This window comes from Agelaius tricolor, unplaced genomic scaffold (assembly GCF_023055355.1).
Source record: "Agelaius tricolor isolate 1412-34295 unplaced genomic scaffold, bAgeTri1.0.p SCAF_14, whole genome shotgun sequence".
NCBI lineage: Eukaryota > Metazoa > Chordata > Aves > Passeriformes > Icteridae > Agelaius > Agelaius tricolor.
The window spans coordinates 16,865,104-16,891,975 of record NW_027269274.1 but is presented as its reverse complement, the minus strand read 5'-3'; the positions used below and the strand labels follow the sequence as shown (position 1 = coordinate 16,891,975).

The following is a 26,872-nucleotide window of genomic DNA, read 5'->3' as shown; positions in this document are numbered from 1 at the left end:
AAAGGTCCTGACACCTCTGCCAGTGTGCCATGGGAGCAAGCTCCCTCCCAGCCTCCCAGCCTGCCTGGCTGCCTGCAGTGTGCATCACCCAGCTCCAGAGAAACAGCGGCGCTGAAAGCACTGCTGCTCCCACAGACAGCCCCTGAATTTGTGGCTGGTCCTCAGTGCTTCCCAGGAGACTGTCCCTCTTCCCCTCTCCCATCCTTCAGCCTGAGCTCATGCATCCAGGTGTCAAAAAGAGCCTTTTGCAAGCTCCACAGCTGAGCAGCAGAGAGACCAAAAACCTGAATGAATCCAACATAAATCAGGCACATACAATCAGAAGCAGCACTAAAGTCTTTCTGCAGGTGACCAGGAAAACCAGCTATGTAAAGCTCTGTGCCCCAAGCTACAGTTCTGAACTTGGGATCATCCCTGCTCTGCCATCCAAGCCTTTTTCATCCATCCATCCATCCATCCATCCATCCATCCATCCATCCATCCATCCCATGAAACAAGCTTGTGCCTTCTGCTTAGGGGCTCTCTCTGGAGGAACAGACTAGAACTTGCCAGTCCAAAGCTTTCTGTCCAAATGCATCAGCAACCAACCTGGGTTCCTTTGATCCTACAGGTTAATGATGCCCCAGCCATTCACCTCCTTTCAGGCTAGAGGCTCTGTTTGTCTGAGCAGACCAGCAGCAACCCTACCCTCCCTCCCCAGATTCAATCTCTCCTTGCTGGAGTACCAGACTCAGGCGCAGCCTCCTCAGGTGAGATTCCAGCAGCTCCTTGCACAAGGGTGAGCTCTGCATTGAAAACACCTTGCCAATGCAACCCTGCACCATATTGGCCTTTTCCAGAGCTGCTGGCAGAGCCAAACCACCCCAGAGCTGAGCATTGCTCCCAGCTTCCCTCCAACCTTCTGCTCCCCCGTGCCTCAGCAAAGCATGCAAACAAAAACTCAAAGTTCATAAATAGTGGTAGACGTTGCAACTTAGTGAGAAGATGCTACTCCTATTTGCAGTTTCTACTCTCTGAAGTATCCTCATAGTGGATGCACAGTTCTTAGAAGCTGTTATTATGGATTTAAACACAAGAGCCCGAAATCCAGGGCAGCCCCTATAAGGTATTCAGGCTACTTCTCTGTGTATCACAAAGCAAACTGTGGAAAATGACACAGAAAAGTCATACTACTGTGGTTTTCACTGGCTTACATGTGGGTTTAGGTTACTTAATTCAAAGAAAAAAAATAATTGCTCTGATATTGAAAGAAACTCACTTTTTCTGACCACTTGAGATTTCTGGAGCAGCACCTTTTGCACTGCACACTCACTGCTTGGCCAGCACATCCTGTGCTCTGCTGAACCTTTCACAACATATGGTCTGTCTTATGTGCCCACTCCCGCCCCTCACAAAAGCGACTTTCTTCTCGAGGCCTCATTTCCCTTCACTGCCACTTTGCTACCTTGAATTAAAATCCCTCCGTGTCATCTCAGCCCCCCACACCCCTCCCACGCTTAGGTTTTAAACACTGGCATAGCTCAGCATCGTCCCCATCCCACTGCTGCTCCACAGCACAGCCTCACTTGGCCCACCTCTTTAATTGCTTTAATTAATTGCAAGGGAGGGCAGCTCCCCAGCAGCAGCTTCCCAGGAGGCACAGGAGCATCAGCTCAGTGTGTGAGGGCTGGAGCATGGCCGGAAAAAACAACCTGGTCTTTCTGGCAGGAGAGGAGCATGGATGGCCACTGCTACAGACTCTGCTCCTCCACCCAGCAGCTCTGCATGCTCCAGCACCCTAAAAGCCCCTGGAACCTCCAGCACTGCACAGCAGCCAACACAGACACTGGACAGTAATGGAGGAGCAGTGCCAGAATTGGACAGAGACAGCAGACCTGCATGGCTTCCTTGGCTTCTCTCATTACAGCAGCCTAAACAGCCCCACAGGTATTTAATTTTAAATTGTTTGAGCAGCTGCAAACAACTTTTCACGGGCAGAATCCAAAGCAGAGGGGTTGTGACTCTCTAGCAAGGGGAACTGAGAAAAATGTAAAGGCAAATGAGCACAATTTCCCTCAGACTTATTTTTTTCACACTCATTGTGTGAAAGCTCACAGGGATCTTACAGACAGAAGCCTGCCCACAGCTGTAGCATCCCTGAAGCCCACTGGATGTTACGGTGTGCCTGTGAGCAGCCATTGCAGCCCAGCAAGACAGAGCCCACTGCCAGGCAAGACTGCAGCCTCCTGCTCAGCCTCCCACCTGGATTTTCCCTGTCTGAAGCAACACAACTGGCAAGACCAGCAGCACTCATCACTGCCCAGGCTAGGTGAAGAGCCCAGAATGCCCCTGCCTTGGCCACACACTGAGGGTGAACCACCCACCGCATCCTCCGCATCCCTCCGTGCAACTTTCTGCTCCTCGCCTTTATTTTTTCAGATAGGACGATGTTTTAGGATTGGCTTTTTTCTTTTAAGGAATATCTCTTATCCCACACTCGCTTCCAAAGTATCTCCCTCGCAGCTGGCACTGCCTGGCAGAAGGAGAACGGCTCGGTGCAGTTCCCTGCGAGGTTTTGCACCGATGACTCCTGGCAGGGCTGCATGTCCCTCCTGTTACATAACGACCTTTCCCGTTTGGTGCTGGCTCCACTTGGGGTGGCCACGTTTGGGAGTGGTCATATTTGGGGCAGCGACGTGTGGGGTGCTCACATGTCCCGGTGCTCTCAGCCGTGTGCTGCCCTGCACCATCCCCCCCATCCCGACCAGACCCACCAACCCTGAACCACCCTCTCTTCTCCTTATGCTTCCCTCCTTGCTGCTGGACCTCTGCCCACCGGGCAGCACCCGCCTTCTCCTGCCCCCCAAACACGACACTCCTACCCGGGCACTCCATCCCTGTCCCACACCCAGCCCCAAATCGCACCTTTGCTCTCCCCAGCACCCAGGGGTGTCCCCGAGCTCCCAGCCCCCCTGGGGCTGCACCCTCCAGCAGTGACCTGCCTCGGGTGCCTCCATCACCTCCGTGAGCCCAGCGCACCTCCCTCACCTGCCTGCTCCCTGCTGCCCACACCCCACAGCCGCCCCGTCTCTGCTCTCGGCTCGCAGTCCGTGCACACTCCTGTCTCCCCTGCCTGCGCTCGCCTGCACGTGCCCCACAGAGCGGCACCCCACGGCACCTCCTGCCCCCAGACAGCCCTGCCCGCCCCAGACCAGCCCCGATCACAGCTCACGGCCGCACCCCGGCACCGCGCACCCCTCACCCGACACGGCCGCACCTCCTGCCCGCGTGTCCCCCCCCACACCCGCACGGCCACCCCTGCTCCCCTGTGCCCACACCCCCACCCAGCCGTGCCCCGCGCCCGGGCATCCTCCCGCAGCCCGGAGCCCGCGCCCGACCCCGCGCCCCCCGCCGGTCTCCGCCCCGCGCTCTGACCTGGGCCCGGCGGCGGGCGGGAGCTGTCCGCCGCCGCCCGGTGCTGAAGGCGGCTTGGCGGCGGCGGCGGCGGGCGGCGGCGGGGCCCCTGCGGCGGCGGCGGCGGCGGGCGGCAGCTGCCCGTCGTCGCCGCCGCCCTCCAGGCTGGCCTCGTTGCCCATGTCGGGCCGGGCGGGACCGGGACCGGGGCCGCTCCCTCAGCGCAGCGCCGCCCCCGCCGCCGCCATCAGCCCCGCGCCGCCATCGCCGCCCGCCCGCGCCGCCCCGCGCATGCGCTGCCCCCACGCCCGCTCGCGCCGCGGGCACGCGCGCGTTCGCTCGACCAATCGCCGCCCGCCCCGCGGGGCCCCACCGGCACGTGCCCCCCGGCCCCGCCCCGCCCCGCCCGCCGGCCAATCGGCGCCGCGCAGCGCCGGCACTCGCGCCCGCCAGGCGGCGCCACTCGCGCTCCCGCGCTGGCCGTCAATGAGCGTCCCGTCTGCCGTGACGTCACGGGCCGGCGGCCAATGGGCGCGCAGTCCCGCATGAGGTTACACGCAACAGCCAATGAGCGCCCGCTCACCCATGAGGTCACGGGATGCTGCAGGATGTCACACACCACTGACCAATGAGGTGTCCCCTCCTTCATGAAGTCATGTGCTGCTCCTGGAAGTCACAGCCTGACAACCAATGAGCATCTGCCTCCACCATGATGTCAGAGGCTGCTCCAGGACATCACACCACATCAGCCAATAAGCACCCCACTCCTCCATGATGTCATGAGCTATCCAAGAACATCACACCCTGCTAGCCAATGAGTGTCTTGTGCCATGGTGAGGTCATGCACTGCCTTGTGATGTCACACTGCCAGTCAGTGTTCGTCGTGCACCCTGTTAGGTCACAGGCAGCCCTGCAATGTCACATGCTACTGTCCAATGAGCACCCTGCTACCTCATGACATCATGGCAGTCGCTCTCAGCCAGGCAATGAGCATACACCTCCCTGTGAGGTCACAGGCTCGCTGATGAGGTGATGAAGCCTCAGCCAATAACAACCCTGTCCTTCCCATGGCCACCCAGAAACCAGCCAGTGACCACCATTGCTCTCCTATGACATCACAGGCTGAGCCCATGGGCTCACACACTGTCCCTAAGCGCCAGTCTCAGCCACCCAGCACCGCCCTTTCCATGAGGTCACACAGCATTCAGCCAATGGCCACGCTCCCTCTGTGTGAGGTCGGAGGCTGCCCATGACGTCAGAGAGCACCGCCAGGGCTCCCTCCCGCTCCCGCCCTTAATGAGGGGCGGTAATTAACGGTGCCGGTCCCCGTCGGCGGAGGGACGCGCTGCCACCGCCGGTCCCCCGCTGCCACCGCCGCTCCCCTGCTGCCACCCTGCGGCTGCCACGGCCCGGGCCCCGCCTCGGGGGGACCCCAGCGGGGACCCAAAATTGTCCCTGGGCGCGCCAGCCCGGGCGGAGCCGGGCCCGGGCAGTGCTGGCGGCTGCTTTTTATGGGCTGTGAGTCAACTCACACGCGCTAAATCCCAAAATAAACGTGAAACTGGGTCCAACCTCACCTCGGAGCGCACCGAAATAGCAACCGGCTCCAACGAGCCCCAGGAACAGGGACCTCAGCGCTTTCCCCGCCCCTTCGTTATCCCCAGCCCAGGGAAGGTCACTGATGGCCCCCGAGGTGCAGGTGTGGGGTGCAGAAGGTGTAACAAGGGAGGAAAAGAGCTTTGGAGGATATGAAAGCACTGAGTGAGAGAATAAAATAGCTTCAGTTCTGGGCAGGGCAACAGATGTGAAATAAACCAGAACAACACCATATCAGAAACAACCCAGCAGCAGCAAGGCTATGGAAGGTTAAAGTGCAGGAGTGGATGAGAGGCCAGGACTTAGCAGGTGGCCAGGACACACACAAAGTTTGGTTTGTTTGGATTCTTTCCTGAGGTGAAGGGTTTCCCAAACACAGGAGACTCAAAACATCCACCTTGAATGCAGCAGAGGCTGGAGCAGCTGCCAGCAGCAGCGCTGGTGCAGGCAGTGCCCAGACAAAACACTCAAACCTCAGATTAAACTTGCCCTGGTATCAAAACAGCCCCAAAACCCTTCTCAACCCTGCCACTGCAGGTTGGCATCTGTTCTCCCATTATGGGCAGACACTACACCTGCTCTCCAGCACCAAACCCATGGAAATGGAAGCCCATGTTCCCCACCAGCCCCACACCAAACCTTCACTGCTGCCTTCTTAAAAGGGTCTTCCTGAACTGGAGAGATCCAGAGCAAGTCTCACATTTTACAGACACTTGATACCTACCTCGAAGGCACAAGGACAGCAGGCTCTCTGCACACCCTCTCCCCGGCTTCTCCTCTGCAGAATTCACTTTGCTTGATTAAGTTCCCCTCAAGCTTTTGTTCCCAGCCCTCTGAACCCTCTCTCCCGGCTCCTCCAAACTCTCCCTCCATTCCACTGAATTCTGCAGTCAGCCCCAGGTGCTGCAGGTGAGACACAGCTCCTGCTCTGCGGGGCTGGGCCTTGTTCACTTCCGTGGGGCTGGGCATCAGTCCGCACAGCTTCACCCCACCACTGTCCTTCCCTGCACAAGGGGCCTGTCTCCCAAGGGCTGGCACCCCAAAGGAACCTGAAGGGTGAGGCACATCCATCACCCAAGCTCAGACCTCCACCCTAAGGTGCAAGAGGCTGGAAAATGCTCAGAAGACAGTTGTGTTAACAAGTGTGCACAGTAATATATTTTATTCCCTAAAAACATGTTTTTAGCCAGTCCAGTAATACAGATTTGGCCTGAAGCAGCTGGAAATAGGAAAGGTCAGATTTGTACAGGAGAGGGCTTTATGAGGTGCCTCAGCACATCTGTTCCTTGCAGCTTGGACAGCCCTGCTTTAGGGGTGGACCTCCTGCTCCACAGCTCCAAGCTGAAGAACCCAGACATGTTCAGCCCCACCAGCCTCCCCTTCCCCTGAAGGGAGCCATTCTTCAGCACTTCTCCAGGCCATTCCAAACCCTCTCATCAGAAGCTAGAACAATTACAAAATAATAAAAATACTCTTATTAAAACATAGAAATTAATAAACAACTTTCACACCCACACATGCCAAGCACAAAGGTCACACCAGCACACCTATCTCTGCTTCCATGTGCAGCAGGGGTCACCCCAATACTTCCCTTCCAAGTCAGTAGTTTCAGTGCCAAGCCTGCAAGACCACTCTGGACTTCATGATTCAGAATGGGGCAGGGCAACACAGCTCCCAAGTCCACCTGTGGCTCTCTCCAGCCCCAACAGGCCTGTGGCTGAGGGAAGGTGTTTAATTTGATGATGAATATACAGACACTCAACAGCCACACAGGGTGCTCTACACACTTCTTCCTACAGTAAACTTTCTTGGAACTATTTACACCAGGCATGGAGCTGGTCCAGGTCCCTTCTCCCTGCTGCTCTTCAGACTGACATGCCAGACACCTTCCTGCACCTCCTGCTTGTGGCTGCATCCAAGAAGTGCAGTTCCACCTGGTGCCAGAGAGCCCAAAGCAGCAGCAACTGCAGAACTCTGAAGAGGCCAGAAGGCAAGAAAACCCTGTTAATTCTGCATGAAAAAATGGATGAAGGAATGGTAAAATGAGGGTAACTCAGTCCAGGCACTAGCCAGAGGCTTAGCCTCCAGAGGCTTGCTGCAAGGGCAGGATTCTCCACAGGGCAGCATCAGTGCTTTGTGAACAGTACCCCAGGCAGCGGTGGCTGCACATTGCCTCCTGCCAGGCTCTGGGCAAGTGTGCTCTGCCCTGCAGCCTCTTCTCCAAGCCTCTCCCAGGAAGTCAGGGGCTCTCACAGCAGGAAAGTGTCCATTCTGGCCTGGCTGCTGCTGGAGGAAAGTGCAGGAGTGGCAGATGCTGGCCTGGAGACCTTCTTTTTGTTCCTAACTGGTAATGGACGGATTTCTGCCAGGTTTGTCTGGAGGTAAAACTGTCAAGGAAAGCACAGATCAGTGCTCTGGGAACACAAGTGATCCAACACCTGCTGCAGACCAGCCTGAAACACAGACCTAGCACCCATATACCTGCATCCCTGAGGACAGGATGGGCTTTGCTGCCTTCTCACGGGAGCAGAGCTCAGGCACACGCCTGTCCCGCCTGTCAGGGAACATTTCCAAACACAGGCGGTTTCAACTGGATATTAGGAAACATCTCTTTACTAAAGAGGTGGTCAAGCATTGCAACAGGCTGCCCAGGGAAGTGGTGGAAGTCCCTGGAAGCATTAAAAAAACATGCAGACATGTTGGTTAGGAACATGGGTTAGTGGTGGGCTTGCTAATGCTGGGTTAATGGTTGGACTCTGATCTTAGAGCTCTTTGCCAACATTTATGATTTCATGATTCTATGCTATCTCCCTGCACATAAACCAGCATTTTAACAGCATATCTATTTGAGTTGCAAGACCTCCTGAGCCAGGACACTGTGCAGGTGAAGGCAGAACAGCCAGAGCCTGCAGCCTCCCATGGCAGAGCAATCCCAAGGCAGGAACAGCTCCACACCTGGGAGGGTGAGCTCAGCCCAGCCACTCCTCACCACTGTGGAGCAGCAGCATCCCACAGAATGAGGGCTCCAGCTGCACAGGCTGGCAGGCACACAGCCAGAAGAGGTTGGGCTACACTGCTGCTATAAGATCTCAAGGGCACAGGCAGTCCCTGAAAATTGCACTGATTTCTAGCTGATGCACTCCTGTGAACCAGCCACAAGTGCTCTCAGCAAGTTCAGGACCTTGATACCTTTGCTGAGCTCAGATTTGTTCAGGGAGAACTCAGATCATTCCTTGAGGACCCCAAGTCCAGTTTTTGTTGAGACCAAAGAGAAGATCAGAAATGAGATGCCCACAGCATCAGCAGTGCCACACAAGCTGCAGGAAAGGATACTGGCTCTATGAACTTTGTCCTGCCTCCCATGCCATCGTAGCCTGTCCTCACCTAGGAAAGAGAAACAAATGAGCCTGGAGCAGCACACAGAGCCTTGGCTACTTCTCCTCATGCTGGGTATGGGGAAGGGGGAGTCTTGCAGGCCACAGCTGCTGAAGAGGGGTTAAAGGCACTTGGAAACACTCAGTACTTGTGCTAAGACCTCACTTTTGGAAAAAGACAGACCCATGGGTATTAACAAAGTTTGGGAATATTGGGCACTTTTTCAGATAAGCCAACCAAAGCTTAGGATTTTGTCACTGGGAGTGAGGAATACAAGGAGGATACCCCCTGCGCTCCAAGGAGGTGGAGGAATAGGACATTGAGAGCCACTTAGTCTGCTGCCAGGAAAGGAATGAGCATCTGTCATCCCTGGAGCTCTGCAGGACTGGGAAGTAGGCAGGTTGTGCTCTGAGATTTATTTTCCACACACTGTATGTGGCAAGGTAAAAGCCTCATTCACTTCCTCTTTCAGGGTCAGTTCAGGACAGAGGTGGCAGTGCCAGCCCTGGGCACACTCACCAACTGGACAGTCATACTTACAGAGCCCATGTTCCTGTGGGAACCCAGCAGACCACCCGTAGATGGCTTCTTGGAGAGAAAAGAGTTCCTGATGAATGCTGGCAAGAGTCCTTTAAGAGCATCATCCTCCAGATCATCTGCCCCGTTCTGTCCCACAAAATAACAAGAAAAGCCCTTTAACCAGCACAATCTGCTGAATGGAATCCACATACAGGCAGCACTAATAACACAGACAGCTATTTAAGGTAATGGTTACTGCCATACCACATCAGGTTGGAAACTAGCAGCTTCCAGCCTCCCACTGGGGTTCATGTGGAACAGTGCCCAGGAGGCAGGACACTGCCACCAGCAAGCCTGGGCAAACAGCCACCTCAGCTGACCCCACAGGCCTTGTGGTCAGCTCCAGTGGTGGTTGTGAAGCACATGTGGGGCAGAATCATCAGCAAGCTCGTGGGTCCCCACCCTCCTTTCTCCTGCCCAGTTCCAGGAGGCCTGAGGCAGCAACAGTGTTTCTAGGAGACCATCAAGGAAAACACTTTGAAGCACAGACTGGTTCTATAGATGGGCCAGTCTATGGCCACAAGGGAGAAAACCGATTCTTTATTCCAAGCTTATTAACAGCAGAATCAAAGAGGTGACACAGAAAAATCAAGATTAGTCCTTTTACCTCCACTGCTTCCTTCAGGACTTTCTTCGCCAGATTTACCACAGGAGGCCTGTAAGGAGCCCAAGGAGCAAATCAGCAGAGATTTATTGTTCAAATGGAGCTGGCAAGGACAGACAAGGCCAAGCAAATGACGACAAAGCTTGCAGCACACCATCAGGCAGCTGGAGAGATATCTGATCTCACACAGAAACTTCCAAAGCAGTGAGACTTTGATCTCCTTTAGAAGCAGAAAGAGGAGGGAAAACTCACGGCTTTTTATCCAGCTTCTGCCTTTTTGCAGGGCCAAGGGGAGCTGTGCAGGGCTGGTGTTCAGGGGTGGCCACGTCGAACGTGGCATCCAGATTGATCTCATCGCTGTGGGCCGGGCGGTGGAGCTTGGGATGCTGCAGCTCCATGGGAGCAGGGCTGCAAGGCCAGGAAAAGCATCAGTCACTGAGCCACTGCCTGCACCCAGGGGAAGGTAGAGCTGCACCCCACGACACTGAGTGCTCACACAGCAGTAGCACCAGGAGCAGAGCCCTGTTCTGCTTACACATCAAAGAAAGGACAATCTGAACCCCAGAGTTTAAATTCTATGTCCCAAATTACTGCTCCCTCTCAAATGCTGAGCGCTGTGACACCAGCACCCAGAGCCCAGGAATCACACTGACACACTGCTGCTCTGTGGACACAACCCAGCTTGCTCTACTGGGCTAATGGCACAGGCTCCTCAAGAAAGGCTGCATAAAAGCAAATGTCATTTCTCAGGACAGATTCCTCTGCCTAGCTGAGATCTTTGGTCACCATACACCAGTGCATGCTCATCACAAGGCCAACTCTAAAGCCACAAGAACAGCAGCTTTAGGGATGTTTCCCAGGCAGGGCACAGTGACAGACTTTTTCAAAACCCAGGCCATTCCTCCACCCTCTCCTGACCCAAACCCTCCGAGACTTTTCCACGTAAACCAAACATCATCTCATCAGCTATAAGAAAAAGGATACAAGGAACAAAACCACCATACCTCTGCAACACTTGCCAGACTAGTACATCTCTGCTTTCTCAGTTAAACTGTCAACTCTGGCTTTGGACCTGTCCCCTACATGCCTGTACTGTGTGTGAGGATGCAGCTCACTAACCTTTCCAAGACTAGCCGACTGAGTGTTTCCCTGGTTACAGATGGGACCTTCAGAGTATCCTGCAGGATGTCTATCTTTTTCTTCAAACTCTGGAGAGAAAATGGAAAGCAGCCAGTGAGATAAGGAAAAATTTAGCAATAGATACTTTGCCCCTTTTCCATAAATCAACATCAGGTGGAGCTCAGAGGTAGGCTGGGAAATTTAGTCACTGAGCAAAAGCCAGCATAAGTCCTGGCTTTGCAGCTGCAGACCAATCTGCAGTAACTGGCAGCTGGCCATGAAGAAAGATATTCTCACCAAGATCTCCTTGTCTGCATTCTTCAGATCTTTCTGTGTGCTTTTTAACTCCTCCTTTGTCTTCTCCAACTCTGAAGTCGTTTTCTGCAGCTGCAGAACACAACAGAGTGTGGGTTATACTTACCTGCCTAAGGGGAACTGCAGAGCCCTGTGAGAGCAGTGTGCTCTGCAGCACATGCTACTTCCCCTGTTTAAGGGCTCCATTTTCCTGTGTCAGTCTGACCAACCTCTCCTGTACCAGTGCAATCCAATCCCTACCCAATTCCACAAGCTGCCTGCAGAGGGATGTCCAGGGCTGCTTGCCCAGCATTTACGCCTCACGGCAAGAGTTTTTCACTGCTCTAACACTTGGTGGCTGCATTCTAAATTCCTGCAGGACTTTGGACACAGCAGAGCACAGAAATCACAAACCACAGGCAGGAGGATGGCTGTGCATCAGCAGTGCTGGCACATGGACAAGCCTGATTCAACAGGGAAGCATGCCAACAGCAGGGGTCAGGAAGTGGCCTGCTACCACTTCAGACACTTGAGCGGGTCCGGGAGCCTGGGCCAGCTCACACTCTGTGGGTACAGTCAGCTCTCTGGCAGCCAAGCCTGGAGCCCCTTGTGCACTGACTCGCATCCTCCTGACCTCACCGGCCACCACAGCTTGGGGCTGACTCAGCCAGGAGCAGCCCAATTCCAGCAGCAGAACCTTGTGGAGGGGTTAACTTCTCTAGGGAGCACAGCACAGCAATCTGAAAACCTCCTTCTGCATTTGAGGGGACAGCAGCGATGGCTGAGTAACAGAAGTAGGCCAAATCCACCCACAGCTTCTCACTTTGTTGGCTTAGACACAGGGATGCCCCAGGGAACACCTGTGCGTTGGGGAGTGAGGCTACACACACACTTTTCACAGGGATGCACTACCAGAACAAAGACAGTCCTGCCTGACCTGAGCTAACAGAGCCCGGCCATGCCTGGAGCAGGGGGAGCACAGCAGCAGAGGCATGTCAGCATCCCCAGGCTCTGCACCAGCTCAGGAGCAGCCCAGGCAGGCTCTGTGCAGGGCCACCTGTGTGTCCTCACTGTGCTTTGGGAAGCTCTCCTGCCCTGACCACAGCATGATGTGGGAGCCCTGGCCCAGTTCAGTTGGCTGAAGGCACATCCAGTCACAACTGGGTGTGACTGGATGTGCCAAGCCAGGACTAAGCCCTGCTCAACTAATTCTGGCTCCAAACCCCTTCCCACTTCCTTAGGGGCCCAGTTCTGCAGCAGGAGGAGCTGGCAGCTGAGTGCTCAGCAGAGTAGCCAGATGAAGGAATTGCTACTTCCAAAACCCAGTGGGAGCAGTGGAGCACCTGTGTGCTGCTGCCTTCCAGCACAGGCTCCCTGCCAAACTCTGGCTGGCTCTGCACATGCTGCCCCAGCACTGTCCCCAGTGACTGCCCTCCTGACAACAGCCCATGAGCTGTTTGCTCACCACATCACATCCTGACCCAGAAACCCAGCCTGGCCCTTCCACACACCTGTACCGATCAGCATGGGAGGGGGTCACTGCAGAGGCCTTGGGCCTCAGTTATGGACAGGGATCTACAGACCAGATGTCACCCTGGCAACTCACACTTTACCTTATTATTGACAGAAAACAGCTCCTTTTTCAGCTTCTCTGTCATCTCACCAGAGATCTTCCGAGCCTCCTTCAAATTCTCATATTCCCTACAAAGAGACCCAAAGAGTCACACTGTTTGTAAGGCAGCTGAGCCAGAACTTCTCAGAGTCAAGCCAAGACCCTCAAATTGAAGCTGGACCTGCAGAGCCACCAGAGAAAACCCAGGAGACACAATGCCCTTTAAGGAACAAAGATGAGTGAGTGTACTAACACTGTCACACATTCCACTACACCATGGGGGAGAAAAAACCTGCATGGGGTACCATGCCTGATTCCACCAGTAAAATGGGAACCAGAGCCAGGGGTGTTTTAATTGCCAGTGAAAAAGACAGAAAACAGAGCACAGCCTCCATGCCAGCAGCAAACAGGGGACTTTGCTTTAAGTGACTTTTCAGAGACTTCCCACTACTGGCCATGCACATTCATTCCCAATTACACCACAGGGACACTTGCCTCATTACAGCTTTGTACCAAAGCTGCAGTTATTCAGCTGCCATCAGAACAGACACAAAAAAAGCTCTGTTTTTTCCCCAGCAGGACCAGATGGATATCCAGGTAGGGGAGGAGCAGCAGTGGAGGCTTGCTTTGCCAGAGGCCACAGCTGCACAGTGCAGTGCTGCAGAGGGCACAACCCAGAGCTCTGCATCCGCTTGCTTTCCCCCGGGCATGAGAGGAAAGCAGAGGGAATAATCATCATCACTTCATAGGTGCACTGACAACTCTGGAGACAGTTCCCATGGTGACACACATGTCACTACAGTGACAAGAAGAACAGTTCAGTGTGACAGGCTCCAAACTAGGTCCCCAGGATCTGTCAGTCAAAGCCCAGTGGAAGCCCTAAGAGGTGGTGAAAGCCCCACAGAGCCCATGTGCCTGTGGGTGCTCGGCAGAGGGTTCTCCCTGGGCACTCCCAGGACAACACCAGCCAGCTGTGCCAAGTCTGCAGCACCTACTTTTTAAGGGAGACACAGTAGATTGCAAGCTGCTCCACCGCTGCCTGCCCGACTCCCATGTCTCTGATCATCTCCTCCACTTCCGAGCGCTGGCTCTGAAGCAACAGCTCGATCCTGCACAAAAAAACACAAACAAAAAACATACCCTCAGCACATGAATCACAAACAGACCTGGGAAAGAGACAAAAGCCCTGCTTCCCCTTCAAGGGGCTGGTGCAGCCTGAGCTTCTCCTGCAGGCACTCTGGGTGTCATGGGAGAAGAGAGACAGCTGCCTCACCTCAAGCAGGGCTTTTCACTGGGGAAAAGCAGCACTACTTGGATTAGAGAAGGGGCAGCTGCACACACATACTGCACATGGAACTGATGCCCAGCTCTTGGTCCCTATAGCCCAGTGGCTCACTGTGCTCCTGGGCTGGCATTCTGCCCCAGCATCCTCTGATAACAGAAATGGCACATAGCCATGCTCAGTGCACTAGAGATGAGGCCAGTACCCTGCCTTGCTGCTCTTTAAGGAGAGCAGCTGTCTGCAAACAGCAGGGGCAGGAGGCATGTAAGGGCAGCTAAAGCAGCCATTTCAAAGTTCAAGATAAGATGATCCAGCACATGGAGGTGGGTGCTGCAGCAGGCCCAGCAGGACCCTGCTCCCCTCCCCAAAAAGGGAGAGGTGTGCAGCCAAGCCTGCAAGGCCAGGGTGCACCTGGATCTCACCGCTCCATGGTTCTCAGCTTGTTCCGCAGCCGGCGAGCCTCCTCCTTTGAACTTCTGTTATCCTCCTGCTGTTGCTCCAGGAATTTCATCTGCTTCTGCAGGGAAGCAAGCACACCCAGCCTGCTGTGAGGCTCCAGGGATTGCTGGAGAAACATCCTGGCTTATGCACGCTGCAGGCAGCTGGGAGCACACATTGGCTGAATGCTCTCACCACCTCAGCAGCCTGGGATTATGGACTCCGTCCCACTGCACCCCCAGCTCTGCTCCCCACAGCACAGCAGGGTCTCAGTGCTGATCACAAGGTGAGGCTGGAGCTGAACCCATGTCACAGCCCCTCTCTGCTGCACAGTGCCCTGTACGCAGCAGTGACAATTTGTTTTCAAAAGCAAAGGAGTCCACAGCAAGCAAATCTTGCTATTGCCTTTCCCTCCGTGCACAGCTGATTGCTTCAGCCTCCCAACTCTCCTTGCTATTAGCTGCTTAAAGCATAGATAGGAATGAGTGGGTCTCTTCTGGAAGACCTGGGTGAAACCAGACACCCCCTAGGCATTTCTCTCACCTGCTGCAAGTCTATTGCAGCCTATTGCTGTCACAGGCATATTTTATGAAAAATCCTTTTGCCAGGATCTTTTCTCCTGAGAAGCTGAGAACCTTCAGCTTCTCCATGTTTTGCTGCTTTGGAATGTGATCTGGAGAATTGTTTACCCAGCATGTGAAATTGTTTTTACTTCATGACCAGTGACAGCCACCTGTGTCGAGGCTGTGAGCAGTCACAAGATTTTATTATCATTCCATTTCGTTCCTTTCAAGCCTTCTGATGAAATCCTTTCTTCTATTCTTTTAGTATAGTTTTAATATATAATTTTCTTTTAATATAATATATATCATAAAATAATAAATCAGCCTTCTGAAACATGGAGTCAAGATTCTCTTTCCTCGTCCTGGGACCCCTGCAAACACCACCACATATTGCCTCTCCAGCAGTAACACAGAACCTCAGCTGAGATGGAAAAGCACACATCTGCAGTGTGCCAGAGGATGGGGATAGCTGAATTAGCTCCATTCTGATGCATCTGTGCTGTCTAGGTTTCTGTGTGCCTGGGCACTTTGCACAGCAACTTTGAAAGGCTCTGGTTTCAGCACAGTGCTGATTGCAGGGAAAGGCCTGGCAAAAGATCATTGCCTTGTAAAGCTCCAGCCCACTCAAGTTCAAGGATTTTATCCACTTCCTGCCACAGAAACCAAACAGCTGTGAAACCACCAGGAAGTTGAGGAGGGACAGTGTTGCAGGCTCATGTGTCACTCTTGTTTAACTGGAACCTGTCTTTGGCTTTTCCCTAACCAGAACTCTCAACACTCCAGATCCCCACAGCAGTGTTTTGTGCCTGGTCAGGGCAGAGGCCCCAGCTTCAGCCAGTCTGAAACTGCAGCAAACTGGCAGTGCCAGCAGAAGACATGCCCAGCTCACAGCCTTAACCTGCGTCACAGCAAGTTAAGCCTGTATTTTCACTGCAGAAGTTTAGTGCTTTAATCTTTAATGATGCAGTTTAAGACAGTGCTTGGCATTCAGCTGGGAAACCCCATACACCACAGAAAAGATACCTCCAGGTCCCTAATCCTTCTGCCCTGCCCAGCTTTCATTAAAGGGACTTAAGCATACAGAGAGGGTTTTGCAGCAGGGAAGATAAGCACAAAGCCTCCTCCAGAGGTGTCAAGGCAGGAAAACCCAGCACTGAGATGCTGAGTTGAGCAGCAAGTACCAGCTTCCACTATCACAGTTATTTCTGCTGGAGTAGGGGGCATCAGAGGTATCCCGTCACTGACCTATCCAGGATCACACCAGCATCTATGGCATGGCCAAGATCCAGGCTGCCTTTACATGCAAGCAGATTCAATATAATCCCATGGTTGGGCAAAAACAGTTGTGCTGGCCCAGGGTGAGGCCTGCCTGGCATTAATTCCTTACTCCTTCTGTCCTAGTATCAGGTAGATCCCCCAGATGCTTCCTCCCAAAAGAGCCCAGCTGCAGGTGGCATATAGCACGACAGCACCACGACATGTCTACAAGCTCTCTCTGGGCCACTTGGCCTTGCAGGTCAAGAAACAGGATGCAGTTTAGGACACTGGGTCAGACAGCATGGGAAGTGCAGCAGACACTTATTCCACTTTCCAGCCTGCAGCTCACAACCTCACCTGCCTGCACCCCACCTTCTTGAGACAGGCACATCACCTTCACACAGCACAGACTGCCCAGCCCAGCATCAAGGCAAAGCTGCTCCAAGACATCCCAACAAAGCTGCTCCTGCTCCTACCCTCTTCCTCTTGCTGTTTACACATAGTACATGACTACAAACTGAGTCACTGCACACTGAAGCACAACAGGAATATTTGATCCCTGGACTTCACAACATTACTAACCTAACTGAGGCAAAGCCCTGGCAACAGAACAGAGACAAGAGAGTTAGCTGGATCAGATCCCACTCAGCTGAAGCCTGCAACTCCCCCTCCATAATTTTCAGTTTGATTTCTCCCCCCAATCAAAGTAAGAAACTAATTTTCCTTGAATCCCACTTGGCCTAAACCCATTTCAGAAGAACATTCTACCTCAGGGAACCACTGTTTCAGCAATGGGGTGCTGGGGCTAGTTCCCACACTAGATTCCTGCTACTACCTTTATGACCAGCATTGCCACTTCATTAGTGAGGCTCAGCCACATTCCTCAGGCTGGGCTGGCATTTCTCCCTCACCAGGGATACCTCTACCTTGAGCACCTGTACACAAACCACAGGCCTGTAGGCTTTTTATGCCTCTGAATCACCTCAGGCAGAGCACAAACAGGACCTCGAGTCCAGCAACAGCACTTGCTTCGATTAATCAAACCAAAATGAAAATCTAGGTACCAGACCCAAAATCCCACCAGCACAATTTCTTTATTGGCAGGATCTGCAGAGATCTTCAACAGAACTAACACTGACTGCATGATGGTTAGCCCTACTGGGGACAGGAAGGGTACCTTGAGAGAGGAGCACAGCATCTCTGTCTCTCCCAGCATCTTCTGGAGCGACTCTATCGTGGCATTGCGCACATCCAGAGTGTCCCTCAGCCCGTCCACAACAGCCTGGCATTCCCGCTTTTCCTTCTCTGGAAAGGAAGAAACAGAAAGGTCATGGCCTGGTAACCCAGACTCCAGTTGCAGCACAGCAGCAGCAGCACACAGACTGCTGGCAGGCTCAGCTCCAGGCTGCCAGGATTCGGCCATTCCTGGAGAGAGCCATTTCTCTAAGTGGCGTCTGCACCAGGGTCTGTACTGAGCAATTGCTTCTCTCAGTGCCAGCAGGCTTCAAGATTTCTTTACTAAAGATAAAAAATTCCCTTTAATAGCTTTCCAGCGCCAGCCCTGCTAGCATTAAGATGATGAATCTTAACTCTTGCGTTTTCTCAAAGCCAGGCTTGCACAAGGAAATAATTCCTCTCGAGTTACACCAAGCTGTCATAGAGCTGGAGAAGAGAGCTTTGTATCCATCCTCTCCACATGGAATCTTACGTGTCAGGAACCCCTTTGGGGGCCACTGAGCAGCTGTATGCAGGGGTCCACCAAGCTGCTGCACGTGCCCTCACTAATCCCAGCACCTACATCAAAGGGCAGGAGGCAGTGACACTGGGGACATCACAGGACACAGGACAGCTTAAGTAGATTCCTCAAGTGCCCACTTTTTGCAGGTCACAAAACCTTTGCATCCTGCTCTCTCTCCTCCTGGCAATCCAGGAGCAAAGCACATGCCCCTAACCACCAGAGAGAAGGTGGTGGAAACCACCACCAGATTTCAAGTTGTTTTGTGGAGACAAAGGAAGGACAGGTCAGAAAGCAACAATCACTATCAGGAGCTCCTAGACCAAACCAGGAACAGCCAGCATCATTGAGAAGCTCAAAGCAGTTGGGTAATAAGGGAAAGCAGGAACCCCTCCACCTAACCTCCACCTAACCCTGCTAAGGGGCAGGGTAAAACCTTCAGCTCAGCATCTTCAGAGTCTTTGCTAAAATTGCCTGTGGCTCCAGCCTGGCAATAGTAGAGAGCCAAAGAGTGCCTTTCCAAAAAGTTTGTTCTCCTTGCAAGCCATCCAGTTTCAAATTCTGCCTCCATATCCTGTGGAAGCATGACCTGCAGTGAAGCTGCACTGTTCAATCAGGGAGTAAAAGAGCCATGTGGGACCGAGGAACAAGAGAGGAACATGTTCCAGCAGAAGCACACAGGTGGCTTCTCCACTGATCTGAATAACCTTTTCCCACCAGAGGCAGTGCCTGGAGATGCTCCCTTCCATTTGCAGGGACTCCACACCCACTGGAAGAGTTAGGGCTTCCCCCTCCTCCGTTCCCAGCTGCCCAGAGGCAGATGGCAGGAATCAAACCCCTCCGTGCTGCAGGAATGATTTTTCAGCTCATTCAGAGTGCCTCCCACAGAGCCTGCTCGGAGCTCGGCACCTCTCGAGCCATTTGCAGGCTGATCAGAGCCTGGCAGCTCCACAGCTCCTCTGCAGCACACAGAGCAGAGCATAGCTTCACATGGAGAACTTATACACAGGAACCAGCAGAGAGCAGAGTACCCACAGCAAAGGAGGCAGGAGGTGGGAAGGAGCTTCGCATTTCCAGTATGAAAAGAGAATGGGACAGGGAATGTCAAATCCAACCTCTACTCACCAGAAGCCGAGAAGATTAGCAGGCCTTCAAGCAGTTTTTCTTGGATAATATCCTAGTAAGAATCCCAGCCACCTTCCCCAGAAGATCTGGCTCTCTACCAAGTCACTAAACTCAACCAAGCTGGCAGGAGAACAGGCCTCAGAATAGAGACGTGCAGACCATCCAATTCTACTCTCAGGCTAAGGACCGAATCCTCAATCTACTGGCTATTCGTGTCTGTCTCGTGCATGCAGGGAACGCAGAGGAAAGACAACTCTTGGGGCGTGGGTGAGCCCCCAGCATTCTTTAAACATTTTTTTACCCTTCTGCTAGCATGTTTTAGGATTTCTGTCACTTAGACTGACATTTTCCTTTTGCTGCTCATGACTCATGTTCTGATGACAGGCTGCCTACAGACGATGCTTAAAACCCATCGACAAGTCTCCAGGGCTTTTGCTTTTCCTGCCTCCCTCAAACATCCTCTAAAATTAAAGATGGGAAGATGGAAGTGCGCGCACACTGAACTCCGTCTGCTCTTCGCGCGACACATGTGGCAACAGCCAAACAATTCCAATGCTGCTTTTGGACACCACTTTCACCCTCTCATCTGTTGGAGGGAATAAACCTTTGCCATATGCAGCTGTGAGTTTCCCCTCAAGCAAACCAAGGCTTTTGCTTTCAAGCCTGCTCCAGATAGAGCTTTGCTGCAATTCTGTAAGCTTGTGATTAGGAAGGGGGCAAAAAAATTGCATCTACCTGTCTAAACTTGCAGTGAACTCCTGAGTTACAGCAGAGCTGGGCCAGGCTGTGGTCTCAGGCTCTGCCATATAAGCTTTGCCTCACTGGAGGTGTTCTCGCCTCAGAAAAAGCTCTGAAGAAGTTGCTCTAGTGAAACAGCTTGTAGCCTGAACCATGCCCTTGGCTTCAGAGAGGGGTGGCCTCTGCACAGGGGCTCCTCAGACCTGGCCAAGCCACCTGGCACAGGTAGAGCCCAGGAGCTGCTGATCCCCTGCAGGCTGCAGGAACTCACCTTTCAAGGAGAGCTGGGCCTTCACCTGGTCCAGTTCATTCTGAAACACAACACAGAAAACCCCATTAGGAAATACCCTGCAGAGATGCTTTCACCAGATCTTAAAAAGATTTCTCAGCAGGACTTTTGGACCAGGCAGGTACTGAGGAGGGGATATAGAAACAACAAGCACGGAGTTACAAGCCAGGATTATCACAGGGAACGGAAAGAGCACCTCCAACTGGCTTTCTTCAGGGGGAGAAGATAGGATTGCAGCTTCATCTTAGCCTTGTCAACCTTGTGTTTCTCACACTGTCAGTCATCCTGTTTTAGCTGAATAATTTTGGAAGGCTCTCAGGGAAACACAGGAAGTCAGGCAAGAACAATTTTTATAATGTTTTACCTAAACAAGGCAATAAGGGAGGAATGTTGCCAGACTAACTGGATCACTGAGAGTTCTTTAAACTGAAGTGAACTTTAATCAGATGGAGGTGGGAGACAGAAGAGCACAGCCAGACACCTGAAAAGGTAACCAAGCATGCACTCAAACATGCTGACAGACACTGAAGTCACTGCAGTTCAGGATGCTGATATGAGCTAACAGCTCAATCGAATGCTGGAAACAGATCACTGAGAAACCAATCCATAACACACCAGCTGAGAGTGCACAAAATCTCCTGGGTACCACAAGGGTCTGAGGAGCATCAACTATTTCTAACGCCTTCATCAAGGATCAGAAAGAGGCAGCAGATGCCCTGAAGTTTAAATTAGAGAAAATGAAGTGATATAATTTAACACTGGCGAATAGCCAAAGGAAATATGGAGAGGTTAAAAAGAGAGGCTATTTATATCTATATATATATTTAAAAGAAAAACCAGAGAGATAAATATATGCAGGAAAGAGTCAACAGAAGATGACTTAAAAAGCTGTGTTAGAGAACTGCAGAGGAAAGCACGTAACAAGTCAGGCAGGAACTGCAGTGGAATAAAACCACAATAAAATGCCAACACAGGCACACAAATCTGTGCAACCCAGAATGCTACATGCAAATCTGAGCCGAGAATAGCACCAGCAGTGACCACAGCTCTGACAGGACTGGAGCTAGGGCTCTGCTAGTGACAATAAAGGCAGGAAAGGCAATGTGGGATCTAAAGCTTGGAAAGCAGAAGGGACTAAATGCAAAGCCGAGCAGAGCTGACTGGGACTTGCCCTAAGGGGCACAACTGCTGGAGGGCTAATGTGGAATTAACTCTGCTGCAGGAACTATTCTGAAGTAGCTTCCTCAGAGTCCTATTCAGGAACGATTAGTGGGCTCACAAGATGTGCTAATTTTCATGATAGCAAAGAAACCCTGGGCTACTTCAGGCAGCTATGTAACATTACCTCATTCATCAACTTAATCTGAAATCCCTCATCCTCCACCACAGCTCCTAAAAGCCGCTCCCAATTTTCTCTCCTCCGAGAGAAGCTCTCCTCTCCCTGCCAGACTGAGTTACAAGATCACATTTTCCCAAGATCAAACGAATATATCCTGACCACAAACAGACAGCTGTCCTCCAAGGCTTCTACCCTCCCCAGCAGGTTTACAGGCAGGAATCCTCCCCCCACCTCCTCTTCACCAAGCTGAAATCTCATTTGGAAGAATTCTGCAGTCCCCAGATCATAAGCAGCTCTTGACAGACTCACTGAGGTGTTACACTCCAAAACTCACCCTTTTCCTGCTCTGGGAACAGCCACATGGAGACTGTTCTGCTCACAAGGACCATCTTTAAATTCAATATAGGCTAAACCCAGGTTCAGTAATGAAGGAAATGCCTGGACTCTTAGCCTGTGCTCCACAGCTACTCTAGGGATCCAGGTTCCCCCTGGTGTTTTTATTGAAGTTTTAGCCTGGGGGTGGAGGAAAGCAAAACAGCCCCAGCACTCCTGTGACTGTAAACATTTCTGAGTAACAGCAACAGTGAGAAACAGAAACAAAGACAATTACAAAAGATAATTTGGCTAATTCTGCAACAACAGGAAGGGGTTTCAGATCATGAGGGAGCTCTTCCAACCACTTCACTGGGTGCCAAAGACTGGTTCTCCGAAGAGAATCCCAAGCTTGTCACCCCAAGATGACAAGCAGACCACAGCTACATACTTTGCTTTCTAGCACATCCCTTTCATGGCAGGAGGCCAAATGCTCATTCCAAGACAGCTGTGGGCTGCACAGATACAGCTCCAGTTGAATACACAGATGAACACCACTCTATGCCCAGGCTCTTGGAGGGCCAGGCAGTGGTTCATCACAAACCTTGGATTTTTTTCTTCCTCAGGTGAAGTTACTTCTGGCTGAGGATACCAGAGGTTCTTATCTCATCCTCTGAAGAGCCCAGGCTTGGCCCACCATGTGTTCACTTTGAACTGCTGCCTGGCCAGAATCAGACACACCGTCACAGGCAGATCTCACATCTGGGTGGACATTAGTCCCTCACCCATTGTGAACAAGGCATCAGTGCTCTTAAGGTACTCCACATCTCCAGAAACGAGGCAGCACACCACATGAAACTGCTTGCAGCAGCAGCAGCCTGTACAGTGCACACAGCAGTGAATACCCACACAAGCTAATGATGCTGGTTTACCCAGAAAAGTATTTGGTTCTTTCTGTTGGTGACCTCAGAGCCCTCATTAAGCAGGCTGTACACTGAGGCTAGATGTTGCTCTGACACATACACACAAGATTTATAGGAGCAGGAGGAGTTACCATTAAGCTTGTTGTGCAGGAGCAGCTCCACAGTCCTGCCCTTGAGCAAGGGAGCAGTTCTGCACAGCCTGCTTGGAGCAGAAGGCTGGGGGAACCCATTTTAGATCCTGGGGTGGGGGTGAGAGAGAACAGGAAGATTTTCTAGGGCGATTCTCTCCAGACAACCCATTCCGAGTCACCCATCTCATTACACCTGTGGGAATGGATCTCAATCCATATGAAAGGAAATGTATCTGCTGTGAGGGCACGCAGCTCCAGGGCCCAGAGATGCTCCTCCACTCCTCTGCACACTTCAGTCTTCAGATTTGTTACTGGTGATCTTGGAGAAAGACACTGCTACTGACATTCTAGTCTGGCTGGCTTTATTTTAAAGACATACAAAGTACATATAGAATTGTCATGGCAACTGCTAATTATGGTAATTGCTGCACATGCTGCTTCTAAACACAAGAGGGTACAAGCATCCCGTTATACCAAGGTCAACCAGCCACCCTTTTTTTGGAACAGATAATTCCAAGACAGAAGGAGCCGTGTTTCATCCACACTACACAAAGGAGAATGTGGAACAGCCACTCTGCTTTTATCCCTACTCACACACAACTCTCTGCACCCAAAGGTGGCACTTGCAGCACACCACCAGCATCCCAGCTCCAGCCAGGATTCCACCAGGACCCAGCCTCCACGTTGTTCACTGCTGCTGGTGTGGCTTCAGGCAGTTCCTTTCCTCATCTCTCTTGGGGAATCACCCAGCCACACATCCTTCAATCTGCACAACCGCCCCGCACAGAAGGTTCCTCCAACGGCCCCTTCTTTCCAGAGGGGTTAGCAGGGCTCACACACAACCACAGCACAGATACCAGCAGCAATTCACTGCATCTGGGATTTCCCTTCTCTTGTCATTGGGAACAGCTCTGTACCCTCATTCCCAAGGGAGGAACAGCAGTCTGATGTGATGGTGTTTCAGGAGGTTTCCAGGTAAAGTGAGAAGCAGAAAGAAGAGCAGGAAGAAGAGGAGGCTCCTTCAGTCACCACATGGGATTTGGTCAGAGGGAATGCTAAAGAGACTGATATGCTTCAGGTCAGACACATGAGCACAGCAAGCTCCAGCTGGGGAAGCACCTGCTGGCAGAGGACCAGCAGGCCAGGCCACCCTCCCAGGAGGCTGAAGCATCATATGAGGAAAGAACTCCCCCATCAAGTTACCTGCAAGGTCTCAGCATCCGGTGCTGCTTGCTCGTCCAGGGTAACATCAAAAAACAGCTTACTGATGATGTGTCTTTTGCTGACCTAAACACAGGAGACAGAAGAGTTTGATGGGCACAAATATGGAAACAACAGATATGGAAGACAGATGGAGGGGGAGAAGGTACTGTCTTGTGACAAGGCCATGAAAGGCAAATCAGATCACGTGTTTGACACCATTAGTGCTGATGCTCTGCTTTGGCTCAACAGCACAGCAGCAGACCCCCCACTCAGTTTCTGGCAGTGTGACTCCAGCCAAGCTCCTGAGCTGCAGCAGAAAGATTCAGACATTTCTGAATCGAGCGCAGTCTGTTCTCTGGCAGCTCAGCCCAAAGCAGCTGATGCTGAGCTAACATGATGCCAAATCCTAAGACAGAAGTACGTGCTGCTTTCTGCAGGCAGAAGGTGCTGTAATTGAATTTGATAGCTCTCCACACCTCCCCCATGCAGTTACAGCTTTGTGTTTTAAGTATTATATACAGTCATGACACCAGCTAATTGCATGGTTACTGCCACATAAGATGTTATTTCGCGATAACTCCATGGTAACCCAGAGATGTAAGAGGCAGAGAAGAACAGAGGGAATCAACAAGTCAGGGAAGGAACAAGGGCCAAGACCTTGAGAGGAGGAAAGAAGCACGAACACAGAATAAGCCCAAGCAGCAGCTGGCTAAAAATTTTCATCTGAGAGTGAGGAAACATCTCCTGCAGCCACTACGTGCCAAGACCTGCTGGTGGCATGAAGGCTGGTGACACAAGGGACTTCAAAGACGTTCAGGTACCAGTTAAGCCAATGGAAACCCAAGTCTCAGCCTCCTATCTCAGAAGCAGAGCACATCCTTCCTTCTCTCCCCAGCCACTGCTTTTCTCAAGGGAGGGTCGAGTACTGCTAAGCCAGGAGGGGTTGTAAGGCCCACGTGCAGCAGAATGGGCTGTTCACCTGACAGCAATGGGCTGGGCACACCACAAACACCAGTCAGGTGCCCCACTAAGCCCTTGCAGCCCCTCCTGTCATCATGGCAATACTTACCCAGCCTAAGGAAAAGCTGTGAAAACCCATAGCCCCTTTTGAAAGGAGCTGCAGTACAGACAGCAGCAGGGCACCCTCAGCCCAGTGCAACCCAAAGGGCTGTGAAGGGGAGTTCCTCTCCTCTGGGGATTCCCAAATGACAGAAAGTCCCTCTGCTTTTTACCACGAGCCTTTTTCTGGCATCACCCTAGGCCAGAGCTCCTTGGTGCCACAGGCGTGCACGGGGGATGGCTTTACCTGGTTTCTGCACTGCGGGCATGTCCGGCTCGGTGCAGTGTCAAACCACTGGAAGAGGCTGAGAAAGAAAAGGAAAACACAGTAAATCCTTACAGTCCTGGAGCACTGCTTCCAGGAGCCATGCCCCAGCTCCCCAGGAGACAGCAGGATGTGACTCCTCATCAAACAACACACTAAAGCAGAACTGCAAACCTTCAGTCCAGCGCTGTGGCCAGCCAGAGCTCCGTGTTCCACACGCATGCTCCACCCACATCTCCAAGACAATTCCTGGCTGAATTTAGCATGTGAGCTTATCTTTAACAGGGCAGAGCTTTTGCAGAGCTCGGATCTCTCTGGGAGACAGGCACTGAGGAGCCACAGCTTCACAGGAGCGAGTGGATGCATACGGGAGCTGCTCTATCAGGCTGTGACAGTCAGCTCCAGCCCAGCCAGCTCCAAGGGTGCCACTGAGTACGGATCTCTGAGCCAGGGGTGCCAGGCTGGGCTCTGCTCTGCCACGATGAACACAAACCTGCTGGGCTCCCCAGGACAGCTACTAATGCATTCTGCAACCAAGCCATCACATCACACTGGAAAGGTTTATTTTGGGAGCAGGTAATGATTTGGAGCTGGCAGGTTCCCTTTGGAAGCTCTTCCTGCTCCGCTGGCTGCTGGCAGAGAGCAGGCCTGAGCAGAGCTGCTGAGTGAGAAGTGACAATCACACCCGTGGTCCTCTCCAAGCTTGTTAGCCAGGAAAGCAAATGCCCACCCTCTCCCCACACAAAGTTTATTTCCTGAGAAGAACCATTTCCTTTCAACACAGTCCTAGAAAAGCACGGAATTACCAGGGCACCTTCACCATAATCCAACATCAGTCCCTCCAAACACCCTGTGACACTGGCTCTTCCGGAGAAGGGAGCCTGCAGGCAGCACAGCGACAGAAGCACAGAATCAATTAGGTCGGAAAAGATCTGAGCTCATCGAGACCAGCCTATGACCGATCACCACCGTGCCAAGTGCCACATCCAGTCCTTCCTTAAAGGCTTCCAGGGACGGCGACTCCACCACCTCCCGGGACAGCCCGTTCACACGTGTGATTAGCACAGCCCGGGCTGCTGCGGCAGCTCCGTGAGCTCCTCCGAGCCCTCTCGCGGGACCACACAAGGCACCCACGGCTGACGCCCACGGCCGGGCCCGAGCCCCCGCCCGCCCCGGCGCTCACCAGGCCTGGTGGAAGGTGTGCCCGCAAGGCACGGCCGCCACGTCCCGCTCGTTGTCGAAGAAGTCGGAGCAGATGGTGCAGTGTGCGCGGATGGGCATGGCGGGGCCGGACCGGTGACCAGGGAGGCTCCTGAGGGTCGCGGCCCCGGGGCTGGAGCGGCGGCGCGGCCCTGCGCGGTTTGAACGCGACCGCGAGCGCGCCGCTTCCGGCCCACCCCGGAAGTGACCTCAGGGGATCACGGGCCGGGGCCAAGGGTGGGGCTGTGTTGGGTGGGCGTGGTCTATGGTGCGTGCCCGAGTGGGCGGGGCCGGTAGGAGTGGGCGGGGCTCTCTCCCGGGGCCCCCCCCGCCCGGCCCGTGCCCCGCGGAGCCCCGCAATGGCACCCGGGATTCTTCCTGGGATTCTTCTCGGGATCCTTCCCGACGGCAGGCGCTCACGGGTCCCGCTGCCCTCGCTGC

General features: G+C 53.0%; 2 protein-coding genes across 5 annotated transcripts in view; both read right to left on the bottom strand.

The window, feature by feature from the left end:
* The window catches only part of BSN (bassoon presynaptic cytomatrix protein), an 88,368-nt gene extending 84,693 nt beyond the window's left edge, over positions 1 to 3,675 (bottom strand). The window contains exon 1 of one of the 2 annotated variants that reach the window (XM_071439963.1): positions 3,415 to 3,675. In XM_071439963.1, the coding sequence (XP_071296064.1) occupies positions 3,415 to 3,575 (161 nt within the window). In that variant the 5' untranslated portion in view covers positions 3,576 to 3,675. The remainder of the gene's footprint in view (positions 1 to 3,414) is intronic. The other variant, XM_071439964.1, reaches the window with a different exon arrangement.
* Positions 3,676 to 6,119: 2,444 nt separating this feature from the next.
* On the bottom strand, positions 6,120 to 26,832 carry TRAIP (TRAF interacting protein). 3 transcript variants are annotated; one of them, XM_071439958.1, is made up of 15 exons: positions 26,415 to 26,832; positions 25,214 to 25,271; positions 23,908 to 23,991; positions 19,982 to 20,021; positions 17,290 to 17,417; positions 14,277 to 14,371; positions 13,568 to 13,681; positions 12,574 to 12,661; positions 10,964 to 11,053; positions 10,667 to 10,755; positions 9,800 to 9,955; positions 9,551 to 9,599; positions 8,905 to 9,030; positions 8,323 to 8,373; positions 6,120 to 7,364 (listed from the first exon to the last, which is right to left on the bottom strand). In XM_071439958.1, exons 1-15 carry the CDS (start codon positions 26,510 to 26,512, stop codon positions 7,239 to 7,241), a joined length of 1,392 nt encoding a protein of 463 aa, XP_071296059.1. In that variant the 5' UTR covers positions 26,513 to 26,832; the 3' UTR covers positions 6,120 to 7,238. The 3 variants fall into 3 exon arrangements, with proteins under 3 accessions (XP_071296059.1, XP_071296061.1, XP_071296060.1); XM_071439960.1 differs by lacking the exons at positions 19,982 to 20,021; positions 23,908 to 23,991; positions 25,214 to 25,271; positions 26,415 to 26,832 and adding an exon at positions 18,437 to 18,611; XM_071439959.1 differs by lacking the exons at positions 19,982 to 20,021; positions 23,908 to 23,991; positions 25,214 to 25,271; positions 26,415 to 26,832 and adding an exon at positions 18,250 to 18,425.
* Between the last annotated feature and the right edge of the window lie 40 nt (positions 26,833 to 26,872).